The sequence below is a fragment of the Halyomorpha halys genome, unplaced genomic scaffold (assembly GCF_000696795.3).
Source record: "Halyomorpha halys isolate HHAL.00 unplaced genomic scaffold, Hhal_1.1 Scaffold13.1, whole genome shotgun sequence".
In the NCBI taxonomy this organism is placed as follows: Eukaryota; Metazoa; Arthropoda; class Insecta; order Hemiptera; family Pentatomidae; genus Halyomorpha; species Halyomorpha halys.
Genome location: NW_027104938.1, coordinates 1,542,033 through 1,559,176, shown reverse-complemented (window position 1 = coordinate 1,559,176; position 17,144 = coordinate 1,542,033). Strand labels below are relative to the sequence as shown.

General features: G+C 30.9%; 1 protein-coding gene across 1 annotated transcript in view; it reads right to left on the bottom strand.

Annotated features, from left to right (window-relative positions):
• Nucleotides 1–17,144, bottom strand: part of bsf (bicoid stability factor) — a 69,171-nt gene that overhangs the window by 26,825 nt on the left and 25,202 nt on the right. Inside the window, exons 9-15 of the mRNA XM_014418822.3 lie at nucleotides 16,880–17,097; nucleotides 16,605–16,775; nucleotides 12,361–12,492; nucleotides 7,099–7,291; nucleotides 5,979–6,198; nucleotides 4,740–4,971; nucleotides 506–665 (exon numbers count right to left, since the gene is read on the bottom strand). Of these exons, the coding sequence (XP_014274308.1) occupies nucleotides 506–665; nucleotides 4,740–4,971; nucleotides 5,979–6,198; nucleotides 7,099–7,291; nucleotides 12,361–12,492; nucleotides 16,605–16,775; nucleotides 16,880–17,097 (1,326 nt within the window). The remainder of the gene's footprint in view (nucleotides 1–505; nucleotides 666–4,739; nucleotides 4,972–5,978; nucleotides 6,199–7,098; nucleotides 7,292–12,360; nucleotides 12,493–16,604; nucleotides 16,776–16,879; nucleotides 17,098–17,144) is intronic.

The window sequence follows — 17,144 nt, the reverse complement described above, 5'->3', positions numbered from 1 at the left end:
TCAGGTCGAAACGTCGGCACAAAATAAATAAATATGGTTTTGTTTATTTATGTTGTTCTTTGCTGACCGCACCCCCCGACAAACTTCTTCAAGCAAATAAATTTATATTATTAAAGGTTTAAGTCAATTATCAAGTTGCCTCTATATACAACAAAAGCAACCTTAGAAACACTTACAACCATTGTCAATTGTCATAATTCTCTTCTTTTATTTTTTTTCAATTTAGTTGTGTGTAATACATTAATAGGGAGATTTTAAGTTAATGTTTAGAATCATTACAACCCATAGCATTTGCATTTGACTGATTCTTTGAGAGCTGGTTATAAATTAGGAAACTTATAAATATTTGATCTTGGATATCCTGAGATATGCATCACACAATAAAAGAGATTTCAAAAATTCTTTATATGGAGTTTTAGGCACATAGCAAAATAGATTTTACTCCTCATGATAAAAAATTACAAATAAATGAGAAAAATCAGAGAATAATCAGAGAAAAACTCACAATAAGATGACAGAAGATGATAATAAATATCCCCTCTGTCTATATGATGCAGATCTTTTGTGACTTCGACCAAATTTTCAAGATGGATCACATGACCTTCACTATCGTATCTCTCACTTGCTGAGTTCAGGCGCTGCGTTCTGCTCCTTAATCCAGGTGTCTATAAAAGGAAAGACAATTAAAAAAATATTACAAGAAGAGGAATAGTTCATATTTTCAATATAAATTTATTTGGCTGTTACCAACACAACTTGGTCATTTTTTTTTTTTTTTTTTTTGAATAGATTAGAAATGATAATTTTTCCCAACATTTTCAGTGAAATTTTTAAATAGGAAAGAAGACAGAGACAGTTGGAATAAAGAAAACTGGTCAACAAATTTTATATCCCGGTTTTCGAAATAAAATTTTCATTTCTTCCTGTGCCACTTTCCCGAATATTACTAAGTAACTCCAAAAATTGTGAGGGCAATAGCTTGACAAGTGCTATTTTAAAGGAAAGTTTTTCTTTAAAAATGTTTTAGTTGTAATTATTTTTTAATTACTATTCAAAATTAAAATCTGTACCACAAAAACCCAAGAAGGGTTAGGGGTTCAGAACTTTGTAAGGAAGAAGTGTTTCTTGAACAACAGTTGTGCAAGGAGGTGATTTCTTCATAATCACAATTAAATTATATTAAAAAGGATTTATTAATATATCATTATGACTTTTATTGTATAAAATAAAAATTGGGTGTATAGAGCATAAAGAAATGATTGTACTCTAACTTTATACAAATTTTCCAAGTAGTAATTATTGAATTACAATAAAATTTATATGAAATAAATAAGTTCTGTTTTCCATATAAAAGATTTTCATTTTATATTTCTTTTTCTTTTTTGTAATAAAATAAAAAAATGTGATAATAACAACTAGATATACTTTTTCTCTGAAAATCCACTTTCCACCCCATATTTTTTGTTATCTGCTATTTTTAAGAGAAAAATTGAGCCTACATATTTTCTCATGAGGTTAAATAAAAGTTCATGAAATTAAAAACAAATTTTTCCTACATGATTGTTCTCACAGAACAGATATTTTTGATGACTTTTCATGAAATAAGAGAAAATTAAGACACTTTTTGATTTATTTTTTTTAGAAAATTGTCAATATTTCATTAGCTCTAAAATTTTGGAAAGACTTGGTCTATAGAGCTCATTTTGCTTGTAGATTGGGTCTTATTAGGGCAGGTCCGGCCGGGAAGGATTGCCTTTTTTTGTGTTATAATTTCCTCTTGTGAGATTGTGAGATGTCGTACATCAACCAACCTACTTGCTATAATTGACTGTTTGAAAAGTCAGATAAGTAAGGTATAAGTATGCTACCATTTAATGCGCTTTTTAAATATTGCTCGATTTAGTTATCTCCAAGTCTTTTTTTCCCGTTCTAAGCAAATTTTTCAAAAGCGATACAGGACTATTGTTCCCAGGGGGGTCTTAGTAGGGCAGAGATAGCCTTTTTATTTTGTGTTGTGATTTTCTCTTGTGAGATTGTAGTACATTTTCTCAACTTTAAAAAAGAAAGCTGCAAATTATTCTGTTGGGTATGTAGTTTTGGATTTATTTAAAAAATAAAAAAAAAATTGGAAAATCGTTGATTGACCGTGTGTATATAAAAGGAAGAGAGGTTCGGTAAAAAGAACTCAAATCGTAATTAAACTATTTATTGTGAGCCAAAATTAGCAGGGATTTATCAGGACTAAAAAAGATACAAACAACTAAAATAATGTAAAAACATAAGAGAATAGATAACATGAAATAAAAGTAAACTAAGGTGTGGCTAAAATGATTTAAAATATAAGAAAGTTTATAATAAATTAACAAAGTAAATTAAAGAAAATAAAGTATTACAAAACGGAAATAATAACAAATGAAAAAATTGATAAAAGATAAATAAAAAAATACAGTACACACTAAAAGACAGAAAATAAGGATAAAATAAAGACCAAGAAAAAAGAAAAATAATGAATGAAATAGGACACCTTTCTGATATCTTTTTTTTTTTTTTTTTCGGCTAAGACTCCCATTGGAGTCCTATACTGCCAACATGGTTGGGAGTCAAGGTTTTTAATTTGGTGGGACCGCCACTCAATGAAAAAAGTAACACCTCGGGCCAGATTCGAACTGACACCGCCGATAGACATCAAATTGGTAAGAAGCTTAACCACTGAGCTACGGGCGGCCCTTCTTATATCTTATAGCTTTCAAATGTTACGTCATAAGTTAAACGTCAAAGTTCCCCTCTCTTCTGCCTTGTTCCTAACATCTGCATTTAACTCATTCTTTAGCTTTCCCTCATTCAGAAAGGTGAGTGTCCTGTTTTGTTCATGATTTTTCTTTTACATAGGCTTTTATTTTATTCCCCTTATTTTCCACCATTTTCTTTTTTCTTGGCCTTTATTTTATTCTTATTTTCCGCCATGTTCTTTTTTCTTGGCCTTTATTTTATTCTTATTTTCTACCATTTTCTTTTTTCTTGGCCTTTATTTTATTCTTATTTTCCGCCATGTTCTTTTTTTTTTTGGCCTTAATTTTATTCTTATTTCCCTTATATTCCGCCTTTTACTTTTAGTGTGTACTATATTTTTAAAGCTCTCTTTTATCTACTTTATCATTTATTCTTTTCATTCTCATTAATTGTCTAATACTTTTATGTAATTATTGCATATTTATACTTTTCAATGTACAGTGAATTAGAATCTTATTTCAATTTCCTTTAAATTACTTTATTCATTTTCATATAAACTTTCACATATTTTAAATCATTTTTAGCCATTATTTTAGTTGTTTATATCTTTTTTTATCCCTGATGAAGTGGGGCAAAGTGGGGCGAAATGTTGGCTCACAATAAATAGTTTAATTACTATTTCAGTTCTTTTTAGTACACCTGGGCCATCTTCCTTTTATATACACATGGTCAATCAACGATTTTCCGATTTTTTTAAATAAATCCATAATTACATAAACAACAGAATAATTTACAGCATTGTTTTTTTAAATTTGAGAAAATGTGCAACAATCTCACAAGAGAAAATCATAACACAAAAAAAAGTAATCTCCGCCTCACTAAGACCCCTTTTTATTTTTTTATTTCAAATTACTATTACAAATATATGATAATACAGAGTATATATACAAATTAAATACTGACTTTGTTTGCAGTATGGCAGTATAAGTTGAGTTGCAGGGTCCGCTGAAGACGGTTTCACATTGGTAACATACTAGTCGGGGGCTTGCATAGAATGGAGAGGGACCATTCCGGCTGGTGGTGGTGGTGTGATGACTTCAAGCTGCAGAGCCCGAAGTCCTTCCCTCGGCGAGGACGTCTACTAAGGGGACAGTGCTTTGCCACCTCCCAGGTCTTGGTGGAGGGGCGATATCTCTAAAGAGCGGGTTGGCACAGGCCTTAAGCCCATCAAAAAATTTGATGTGCCTTCGGCCTATATACTCCGGCACTGAGGGTAGCTGGAGTTCCTGGTGGATGGTGGTATTTCTGGCCCTCTGTAGTGTAGTTCCACAGACGATTCGCCGGAGGACGGAATTCTGATAACTCTGCAGACCCCCATGTAGCGACGGTCCTATATCACTTTTGAAATATTTGCTTAGCTACAGATAGCTAAATTGAGCAATATTTAAAAAGCGCCGGAAATTGTACAATAGCATGAGCATTTCACGTATTATATATGTATGATGTACTAATTTATTTTAATGAAGGGTACGAAAAAAAAAATACTATTCTCTTACTTTGTTACATTATTTTAGTTGTTTGTATCTTTTTTAGCCCTGATGAAGCCCAGCAAAGTGAGGCGAAACGTTGGCTCACAATAAACAGTTACTATTTGAGTTTTGGACCACACCCATTTATGGTAAAGTATTGAGTTCTTTTGACCATTTTCCTTTTATATTTAAAAAAAGTGTGCAAATTTCGCTTAAAGTCCCAAATATCATTCTTGTTTCTACAAAGGTAATCTTTGTAGGTAGCAAATAAATATTGTGATTATCATTGAATCAGTCAAAATTTAATTCTTTAAATATAAACACAAAAAAAACTTTCTTTTTTTGTTGACCTGTATTTAGTTATAATTAAATAGAGGATTAATCAAACATTATAGTCGGACAACGATTAAAATGGATGCAGAAAGACTTTTGTAATTATCTAGTATTATATAATTTATATTTAAAATTGGAAACACGTACCTCAAGAATTTTTCTCGCTTGTCTTATTCTTCCACATTCTACAAAAGACAAAACAAGATCATAAAGGCTGTTAATTTCGCCATGAATCTGTGTCGAGAGATCTGTTAACTTTTGTAAAGAGACTGGATCCTCTTTTTGTATGAGCCCACAAGCGATCTCGTTCTTCCAAGGAGTAGCTCTGTATTTCATGCAACACTCTTCAAAAACGTTCAGAGCAGAGTCCAAATCATTCCTTTAAGACAAGAATACAATTCAATATTAATAAAATAAGATATAGAAGTTAAAAAATTGGAACCAACCAAAAAATTTGGTATATTTATTGCTTATAATAATATATAAGGTCTGTTCATTTTTAAAATAAAACAAAACAATAAATTATTGAAATCATCCACGAACGATCCGTTTATTACAACACCCTATCCCAAACACCATGGTAATGTTTCTTGCAGCTTGGGCTACCGAGTGTAATAGCTTTAACTCATAAAAAAAGAAATTACTCGAAAATCATACTGTTTCCATGGTCTTTTTTGATGACGTACTAAGCAATGTGCAATAAATTGGAATGATAGTAAATACTATAAAATGAGAGAATTAATAATGGCTCATCATAATCTCTAAACATAAATGTAGTAAACAACAAAAGTCCACTAATCTTTTTTATTTTATATTTTAGTGGATTAATTTTATTTTATCATTTCATGAATTAAAATCTATTTAAACAAAAGGGAATAGTCGATTCTTTGTTCATTATAAACTTTTGAATTACTGGACCAATTTATGTGTGATTTTTTTCAAAATGCTTTCTGTCACCATGGGAAAGTTTAAAGATACTGAAATCCATCTTATTGCATAAATGTGTTTATTTATTTTACCAAATCATAATAACAAAGTATACATAAATGTTTAATTTTAACTAAATGCAGTAATTTATTTAAAATCTATCAGTTGTGTTCATTAAATCCATATAAATCCTCAAATATAACAATAAAAATGGCCAGGTCAGCTACTAGAAATAATAAAAACTTGTTGTCAGATGCATTTATATTATATTAACATAGGAGCCTGTAATATAACGGTAAATAAAAACATGACCTAAATTGACAACCTATGCTATAATGATGAAAATATGACACATCATGAATAACTTAATGGAAATGAGAACATTGCCAACATCATTGGAAATGAGAAATGAGAAAATGTATATATATGTGTGTGTTTATGTGTAATTTTTTTCAATACCTTAAAAGATGTACTTTTATCAAAGGGCCGAGCAGCATATTGTTGGGTGAAATAAAATTTTTTTCCAAGAGGAGATCAAACATCTTCCGTAGGTTTTCAGCATCCTTACTCTCAGCCAAAGTATTGAGAAGTCTCCAAGCAGACATGTTATATTGAGATGATTTGTCAGTTGGATGATCAGCATCGAGCACCTTCCTCTTAGAAATCAAGTCAATTGCTTCTAAAAAGGTAAAAATTAAATTATAAATATTAATACATTACTAAATATTTAAAGTCAATCCATTGATACAACTACATACTGTACCATTTTATGTAATATACTATTTTAGTAATGTACGATATAAACTTCAAAAGAGAATATTGAAATTAAAATTTGTATCTAACATTAGGGGTATTCATGATCTTTAGTTTAACATTTTTAAAACCTGTAAAATGGAAAAATTCATATTAAATGGAGAAATATTTCCTTCTTTTACTATGTTAAAACCATATAACATATAACATGGTTGAGATTCTGTTACTAGGTCTATTAAATGGAGAATGATGTCATGCAACAGACCAGCTGAGCTTATCACCATTTTGTTTCTTGTCGTGTTAGGTTACTTATTCGTAGTTTGTGTTTTGATAGTGTTAGTATGTTTTTACAACTAATAAAGCAATGGATGACAATAATAATAATGTAATGACAGTTGCCAATTAACTCATCATGATTCTCTTCCTTCACAAGTCTGAAGATCAACAAGACACTCAGTGGCCAAACTTTCACAGAACTTGCACTTTAGGCACTTTGTGATAAATTAATTTAATCCAAACTTAGAAGTAAACAATAACATGAAGTTTAGGAAGGAAAGGTTATAAAACAAGTCAGAAAATCCGCTAGGAGCTCTTATGCATTTAGCATTTGACATGACTTTAAATAAGGCTCATAATCCTATACTTATAGCATTTAACATGGTAAAACATTTTACATTTAACGCATCTTGAATATCCTTAATATAGTTGATTTAATCCCCTCTTATTTTATTATTTTTTTTTTTTTATTAGCTTCTATAACATGAACAATTAATAATTCTGTAATCATTATTTTCAATATCAATCATTCAGTTAAACTATTATTTACCCTGAATCATGTTATTCTTCACCATAAAGGCAGCAAGTTTAATCACTTTACTAGCATCAATTTCGATCTCTTCGTTTTGAATTGTTTTATTATAATACTCCAAAGCTTCCTGAAGTTTCTCGTGATGAATATATAGATCCATCATCATCACATGTAAACCGATCAGAAATTCAAAGCCTTCATTTTCCAATTCCTATTAAAAAAAAAAAAAAAGAAAAATTAAAAAAAAAACATTCATGAGTTGAATGAGATAACTAATACATCTTGGAGCATACAAAAAATTCAACATTCTTTTTTTATTTTCAATAAATTAGAAAACTTTTTAAAAAGTAAATACAAATAAAATAATATAATATAAAACCTTTTAAATATATACTATTTACACAAATAAAGATGACTCCGTTTTACTTATTTCAGTTTCTGATAATAGTAATAACTAGGGATAGGATTTTTATGTGCTAATAAATAAGTAAATCTGAAATATGTACATACATATGTGCTAAAAAATCTGAAATATGTACATAAATATGTGCTAATAAATTGTCAAATATTTTTAAAAAATATGTAAATAATATGTATTTATAAATTTTGTATTATTCAACAATATAAATTACTAATTAATTAGTAATTTTATAACTTAACTGAATAACCGAACTCAACTTAAACCGAACTCAACTAAAACCGTAACTCAACTTAAAAGCGTAATCCTTTGACTTTGACTAAATTTTAGGCATGCTAAAAAAATGTTAAAACACAATCAAAAACAATTTAACTCGAAAAGGTCTAAATGCTGACTGGGGAGTGAAACAAGACAAGAAAGGACCATAAGAAGGGGGGAAACGGAGAAATGGATAGAGGAATAAACAAACAAATTCTAGGGAAATGCCACAGGAGTAAGACTCCTGCTCTTTATAATTGATTCTGAGAAATTCTCGATGCAATTCTGTGTGAAAATTTATTATTGCCACTGCTTTTAATTCATGTTAAAAGACGAAGATATAGAATTTTTACCCATTATTTATGATAAATGATAAATTTCACCCTTCAGTTTCTTGCGTTCTCTTGAATTTTACATAGTTGCTGTGAAAAATGTATTTATAATTGAACAAATAATTTAAGGAAATATGTGATTCAGGACAAAATATCTAAAAATATGTTTAAAATAACAAATATTTCAGAAAATATGTGATTTACAACAAAAAATGTAAAAATATGTAAAAAAGGCCAAATATTTAAAAATATGTGAATTAAAAATGGCTTCTTTTGGCCAGAAATGTCTTGAAACATCTTTAGTTAGTAAGGAATCGCAGATCATGGTCAGGTAAAAATATGTGAAAACATAAAAATCCTATCCCTAATAATAACTAAGGACTAAGAATACATATAACAAAGACAAGTTGTTTTTTTCTATGGCTCAGCAAAACAAATGATTTGAAATTACTTTTAAGAGATTCATCAATGCCTTACTCAAGTACACAAAAATTCCACAATAACATCAACAAAATATATAGTACAAGAGCCCAGTGGAAAAAAAGTAAGTCAGTTATTTCACCTCAATTTTTTATTACTTAAATTAAAACTGTTCAGGGAACTCCCTCCTCTGAGCAAATTCAATTTAATTATTTATAAGGCACTGCTAGCTAATGTGCTGCTCTCTGTTGGCCGAGTTGAGCAACCACCATTACTTTGAAAACGAGGGAAGCGATTAGTTGATCCGTCATTAGATGATCTTTACTTTCAAAAGTTATTTTTCTACTCTCAATCCCTTCATCAGCCATTAAATTATTAAGTATTAAATATATTTGTTGTCCCATTAAACAGTCCACTAAGTAAATATCAGAACTAGTTCTATAATCAACAATAACTGTATTCTCATGCTATACCCCAGGCTGCAGTCATTGAACAAGAACTATGTACAATTACTAGACAAAATTGATGAATCTGTCAAGTATAGGTAGGGAAATACAAAATGGTGGCTGTTTCAAAACATTAAAAAAAAAAATTAATTTTTCATTTGCAGCTCCATATCTTTAAAACTACCTACAGAGATATAGAAATGCTTTATTCATCCATGCTGCCAAAATACATCGGGTTGCTACATTACACAGCAGTTTATTTTGTTTCTAAAAAACAAAATAGAACATAATTTAAAGAAGAGTAAATGTACTAAAAGAAGAGCCCTAATATAAATATTTACGTTCAATAGTTCCAGAGATATAGTTTTTTAAAAAGCAACATTTCATAAAAAATGCACTGAAAATCAGTAGTTAGTGAAATAATTTGGAGAAATCTCAGGAACCATTTGATGAACAGATCACTGCCACCACCCAAAATAAAAGCTAGTTTAACGTACTATAAAGTAGCTAATGACACTTAGGGGCAGTAGTTTTTATGATATTCACATATAATACGAATTTTGCATATAAAATTTTGTCCGAACAACAAGAAATAAATTTATTTTACCAAATATCATGAAAAATATTACTCCTACGAAGATAATTGTTATAAACCACTTTATAGTAAATTCAACTAGCTTTACGTGTCCAGACCTATCTACCTCAAATGATTCCTGAGATATATTTATCATAAATCAATACTTTTATCCGAACAATTAGAAATCAACACTTAGTTAATTTATTTTTCAAATATCATAAAAACTATAACTTCTATTAGGATGAACATTATAAACTACTTTATAGTACATTCAACTAACTTTAATTAGAGTGCTAATAGATATCGTGAACTGCCAATGGAAATCAAATTGGCGTAGTGGACAGCCAAAAAATGCTATGACCCCAGAATTTATCGCAAAAAGATCATGGAGGATCTTTGACTGAAAGTGTGTGAGATTGTTGAAGCTGTAGGGATGTCATCTGAATGGGTATATCAAATTTTAACCGAAGAATTGGGAATGAAAAAATTAACCGCAAGATGGGTGCCATGGCTCTTAACATTGGACCATAAACGCACTAGATTGGAAATGTCCGTACAAAATCTTGCCCATTTTAAGCGTAACAAGATTTTTTGTACCGGTTTGTGACTACAGATGAAACTTAGGTCCACTACTATAACCTAGAGACAAAATAGATGTCAAAGCAGTGGAAAAATGCTGAGTCACCACCACCAAAGAAAGCAAAGGCAGTCAGTTCCGGCGGAAAGATCACAGCCTCACTTTTCTGGGATGCAAAAGGTATTCTGCTGATAGATAATCTTCCTACTGGCCAATCAATTATGGGGTAGTACTACGTAAACCTCCTGAACCAACTACAGGAAAAGATACATGAAAAAAAGGCCTGGTTTGACATGGAAAAAAGTCATCTTTCATCAGAACAACACCAGCCCGCACACAAGTGCTAATGCCATAGCAAAACTTCATGAGCTGAGGTATGAATTGTTGCTAATCCACTTTATTCACCTGATTTGGAACCATCAGATTTTCATCTCTTCCCCAAGCTGAAAATTTTCCTATGCGGACAGAGATTTTCTACAACGGAAGAACTAACAGCCGAATTGGGGAGGTATTTTGCATGCCTGGAGCAATCTAATTTTTGAGATGGGATCAAGGCATTGGAACATCGCTGGACCAAATGCATTAGTCTACATGAAGACTATGTTGAAAAATAAAAACAGTTCCACCGAGGTAAGACACTTCTTTCTAGTACATTCTGAGAACTTTTCAAACCACCCTCGTATTACAATCGTGAAAAATTTTTAAATTCCAATTTTCGAGGAAAATACATTTTTTGAGGCCCTATGAATCCAAAAACCTACCTTTGCAAAATGGTCTGGGTGTCCGTTTGAGAACGGTCTAGCTTAAAAACGAAAAGTAATAGGAAACTGACATTACTGGCACTAGGCCTATAAATAAGGGTCTTAAAGAATCCTTTATTGAACACTGATCCACAACCAAAATTTGAGATATTTTTGGTTTATAGCCGATTCTGATTTCTAAAGAGTTGTTATTTTTTGTTCAACTTTGGCATGTTCTCTCCCCTTCAATCCTCTTTCTTTCTCTCTTATCATAGGACCTGGTTGACTAACTACCCTCCGGGTCACATACCTCCTTCCTATCTACAGGAATAGTATCAGGTAGGATGAGGTTACCATCCTCTGAGATATAACAGTTGTCTCACATTAGTCTCATTCTACCTAATCATCTTCCTTGTCAAATACCTTACCATTATAAACTGAATACGCATTGTCGACCTCAACACTTCCCAATCTGCACCTAAAATTTCATTCCAGGCTTATGTCTTACCATAAAAAAATTTAAATAACAAGTAGAGCAGTCTTGGAAAAAAAATAGCTTATATAGAACTACTAAAATTGAAATTAGCTATACCTAGGAATCAGCATGAGAAATTAGGGAAATAAAGTGATCTGGATAAGATTTTACTGTACAAATGATAGTTTACGTCAAAAGATTTACTTAAACATTTCAGTGCAACAATAAATTTATATTTCTTCCTTTATACTAGACCCTTTGATTGTTTTCATCTGTATATGAAATTTTTTATTTACCAAACTTTTCTATAAATAATTATTAATAACTTTGAAACAGCCTGCAGCTGCCTAGTGGTCCTCCAATAAACCATTAAGAGCTGTCATCACAGGCGAGATCGGTCGAGAGCCGTTACAGCAAGATCTGGCGGTCATGACAGAAAACACTATTTAAGGAACAGCCACTTCAGTCATTTTAAATTCTGTCAATTTTTTGTAAATAGCCAAACTCTGGTTTTTTTAATTTACTGTAGTATTTGTAAATGCATTAATACAATGAATAAAGGCCAAAATAAGAGTTCTTTGTTTAACTTAAACCGAGTCTCTTACAGTCAGTGGCTCTCGATGGCCTTTCCATGCTTAGAGATATCACAAGCCAATACTTAAACTTATTATTTAATCCGAGATGGATTCACCATTTCGAAGGAGATAGCGAGTTCTAGAGGATCGACAACTATTTTTTTGCTTAAACAGTGTTGTTAATTATCAATATCTCCTTTAAGTCTCTCCTCCTTCCTTAATACCTGTGTGAGGGTGAATAGCTCTTGGCCGCTTGTTTATAATAAATAATGATTCTAATTCATGACAGCCAAATCTCACTTGCATCACTCGACTAGCGAAATTCCTTGACTTTGGACGTTTTTTCCATCCAGTAAACACCCGACATATAAACCAAACTAATCCAACCTTAACCATCTATTTTATATAGTCATTTATTTGAAATGCAGTAATCTATCGGTTAATAAATAAACTCATAAATACCTTCTTGTACTGTTCAGCTTTTTCAAGATCCTTGTTTGAACAATAATACGTTAGAAGTTGCCGTTTCAAGTTCCAAGCTGGTTCACCTCTAGCAGTAGCTGCCTTGATAAGTCTGATAAGTTCATTTTCTGTCTAAAATGTAAATTTAACAATAATTAGTTTTCAAAATTTAAATAATACATATAATCCATAAAAAAAAAATTACATGAATTTCATCTATCTTTAAAACAAAAATAACAGACGACGAACATGAATTTAATAAAATATTATGAGTTAAGAAAAGAAAATTTGTAACAGCCGAAAATATTTAGTTATTTAAATAAAATACTAATGGTTTATGTTCTTTGTTTTAATTTGTATTTTTCACATGTAATTACGCACAATGGTAAAACATTTAGAAAAATATATTATTTATATTTAGTGCTATTTGTTGTTCCTATTTCCAATTTTATTGTATGTGTTGTTGGGGTTGTCTGGTCTTAGGCGGTTTTCCAGCCTGATATACACTTCACAGAAGGCCCACGACAAGGCATATTCAATACTAGATTAGAAAGGAAGGCCGTGCCAGGGGATGAGCCCTGGACACTGACTAGGTAGAGGAGGTCTAGGTGAGAGAGTCTGAGGTAGAGTAACAGTTCTAGTTGCCGAGATGAAGCGGACGGACTAGAACTGTCATGATAGGAGCCAGGTTACTAGTTGCCGAGATGAAGTGGACGGACCAGTAAGCTGATAAGGCTAGGTGCAGCTCTAGATGCCGAGATGAAGCGGACGGACTAGAGTCAGGAAATTACACTGATTGCCGAGATGAAGCAGCAGGATGGACCAGTGTAACCGTTAAGGATTAGGTTACAATCTTAGCTGCTGAGATGAAGCAGACGGACTAAGATTGCTGGAGAAAGGGAGATGAGATAGGCCATCATCTAAGGTGAGCATAATAAAAGCCAACTCTTGCGAGAATAGATTAGCAATGAACTTCTCTATCTCAAGTAGAGAGTAAGCCACTAGTGCTATGACTAGAACCGGGAAAAGACTTTATCTCACGGTTTTTTTTTGTTGTTTTTTCTTACCTCCTATTTTATTTATTTTAACATTTACAATTATATACAACTTAAATCTAATATATACACTAAGTACAATTTATCTTGTTTTGCCTTCTGGCATTATAAGATGAGCAAAACATGGTCCGCTGAAGGCGGTTTATACATTTTGTGGCTCTATAGCCGGGGGCTAACAAAGAATGGGGAGGGGCCATTCCGGCTGGTTCATTATCTTACGGATCAATCCCGGTGGCAATTGAAGGGCTCATGTGATCGGTTATCACTGAGGATTCACTCTTTTAACTCTACTTGAGATAGTTCCGTAGAATCTTTTTGCTCAATCTCTTTTTATTTTATAATTAACATTCTTACATATTACATATTAACATATATATACATTTGAACAAGTTATCGTATTTTTATAATAATAACATTATATACAATTATACAGCTTCTTAGATGCTTGTAGTGATGGCCCCTGGCGGGTTATAGCGGCACTTCGTGCTCGCTGACTGTTACAGTATAATTGCATTAGGGCTGGTATCAATTAGTATAATTAACATCCACCATATCTACAAAATTGTACAGAATCCTGCTGAAGAACTTAAAACAGTTAAAAGCCAACTGACATAGTATTCAGTCGAGCTAGTACATCCAGTCCCAGTGGGGTCAATTAATCTTTTAGCTTTAACACAAACTTATAAGGTTACATACAATAAACCCTTTAACCGCTAAAGGCTAAGGATAGTGGGCCAGTAGGTACGACAGGAAGAGACAAGGCAGACACACCCTAAGCCACTGGGGGAGTTAAAACTATTTAAAATTTTTTTTTATATATTTTAAAATAAAAATGAATTTTTCACAACCAAATTTAAGTAGTTTTGTTTTTTTGTGATCAATTTCAAATTAAACAGCTCCATCTGCCTAAACCTAGAAATCTACCTGGAGTTTAAATTTCAGAATCAAATACCACTTTGTGAGAGATATCAGACATAAGAGCTTCTAAGAAAAAATATAGGTGGTAATAGGGTTCTTCTTATTATTTTTTTTTTTTTACAGTATCTGTTTTGGGAAGGTATAGAGCATAGATTGACTTGAGACATCAAAATCAAAATAATTTAAAAAGTGAGTGCAAAGTAAAACCATGCAGGTTAAGAAATATATGAATTATCATTAATAAAACCACATTTTTATTAATAAAGGAACGTTATAAAATAATTATACTTTTGGAAAAATAAAACTATAAAATACTAATGAAACAGTTCAACTATTGAGATACTTTAATATTAGCAGAATATTATTGCTATATTTGAGGATGTATTGAACACTATTGAAACTTTGATATCAATTGGTAACAGAATATAAATGGTAACAACTAACTTCGCTGTATAATTGTTAATACTATTCCGATTTAGGTGATTTATTATGTTTCTTTTAGACAATAGATTTAAATTATGATTATCTATGATATTGTCATATATGTATAATACATAAAATATAAATATATAAGAAGATGGTCAGGGTTGCGGTCAAAAGTGAAACAAAAATAGTTTACAACTATTTATTTTCCGACGTTTCGCCCCACTTTGCAGGGCTTCATCAGGGCTAAAAAGATACAAAATGATACAATGATAAGAATAAAAATACAAAGATAAGATACAATGATAAGAATAAAACAAGTAACAATGGCAAGAGTAAAAATTTCTTTATAAAAATACGTAAAATATAAAGCTAAAAAAGTACAGGAGATGTATATAAAACAAAAACAATACGGGGAAAGGGGAAAAAAAAAAATTATATAGAGATAAAATAAAGGTCATGAAAGAATAATAAAAATAAAAATAAATAATAATAATGATATAAAATGACAATAAATGAGCAAAGAACAAGTCAGGACAACATACATGTTCAAATGAATCAGTTGAACATATAACGTATTTGACCGTTATACAGTTTGCTGCCTACCTCCTCTCCAGTCATCCACGCTTCTGCTTCATTGTTTCTTTCTGTTCAACCGATTCATTTGAACAGGTATGTTGTCCTGACTTGCTCTTTGCTCATTTATTGTCATTTTATATCATTATTATTATTTATTTTTATTTTTATTATTCTTTCATGACGTTTATTTTATCTCTATATAATTTTTATTTTTTTTTTTTCCCTTTCCCCGTATTGTTTTTGTTTTATATACATCTCCTGTACTTTTATAGCTTTATATTTTACGTATTTTTATAAAGAAATTTTTACTCTTGCTATTGTTACTTGTTTTTATTCTTATCATTGTATCTTACCTTTGTATTCTTATTCTTATCATTGTATCATTTTGTATCTTTTTAGCCCTGATGAAGCCCTGCAAAGTGGGGCGAAACGTCGGAAAATAAATAGTTGTAAACTATTTTGGTTTCACTTTTGACCGCAACCCTGACCATCTTCTTATATATCAATTTTTACGGTCAACTATATATACTTATATAAAATATAAATAGTTATTATATAATACATTATATACATTATATAGTACATTATTGAAAAAATTCAGAATTACTGACCTTTCAAAGTGTGGTAAAAGATTTTTGAAGAGTGAAACAAAGTTGATATTCGTTTTTAGCACGTTGAAACACTTTAATACGAATTTTTTAAAAATTAAATTAATTTTTAATTCCTTTGATAAACAGTATTCAAACGTTTCAGAAGGCACTATAAACAAATATGATTTGCTTTTTCCTAAAAAAGATTTTGTTGACCCACTTAAATCCTCAACATGTTGTTATTTATAGTGAATAAAATATCTTTTTAATATCAGTAATAATTTTTTCTTATTCTTTGGAAAGAGACAAATTGATTTACATATAATAACCATGAAAAAAATGAATAATTTCTGAGCTACATGCCAAAAATGATTAATTTTGTTAATAACTTTTTTTTTACCCAAAAAAATCAAACCAGCCAATAACCTTCCCGAGGAAATCAAGAACATTTAGAAAAAAGCCCCATAACAATTTATAGCAATATATAAATTACAAAAAAAACAAATATAGATTTTTATTTATTAGTTATTTACAAAGAAAGTTGAAACAAGACTGATTCAATACTTATAACTAATATAACGTATAAAGTTTATACATGTATAAAGTTTATACACAGTTAACCTTATAGCTAACATACAATTGACCATATAGCTATTATACAATTAACCATATAGCTTACCGAAACCATCTTTATTTGAGCTGGCCTACTCAGTTCCAATGGAGTTAGTTCAGAAGAAATAAGTTTTGAAAGGAGTTCTTCAATTTCAGAAGTGAGTTCCGTGCCGTTGAGCATGTTTTGTACTTCTTCGGCCACTTGAGGGCTAATCCCCAAACCGGAATCAAGATATGCCTAAAATAAACAATAATTATTCTCTAAACCGCATGGACAAGTTATCCAGGTTATGTGGGTGCCGTTCATAGTCAAAATGTTTATTTCTAAAATTGAAACGTTACCTTTAGAACAGCTGATAACGATTGCGATCTGTTCTTCCTTGACAATTGAACAAGATCTAGTAACATTTTCCCAGCAATGTCATTATCTTCATCTTTCGAACTGTCCACTATTATCCTCACCAGGCTAATGAAAGATTGTAGATCACTAGTACTGATGAACGAGAGCACAACACTTCTGCACAGCATTGGGGATGTATAATTGGCTCGGAACTGCAAACCTTAAAAATATTTATAGATGAAAAATTAAGTTAATCTAATATATATA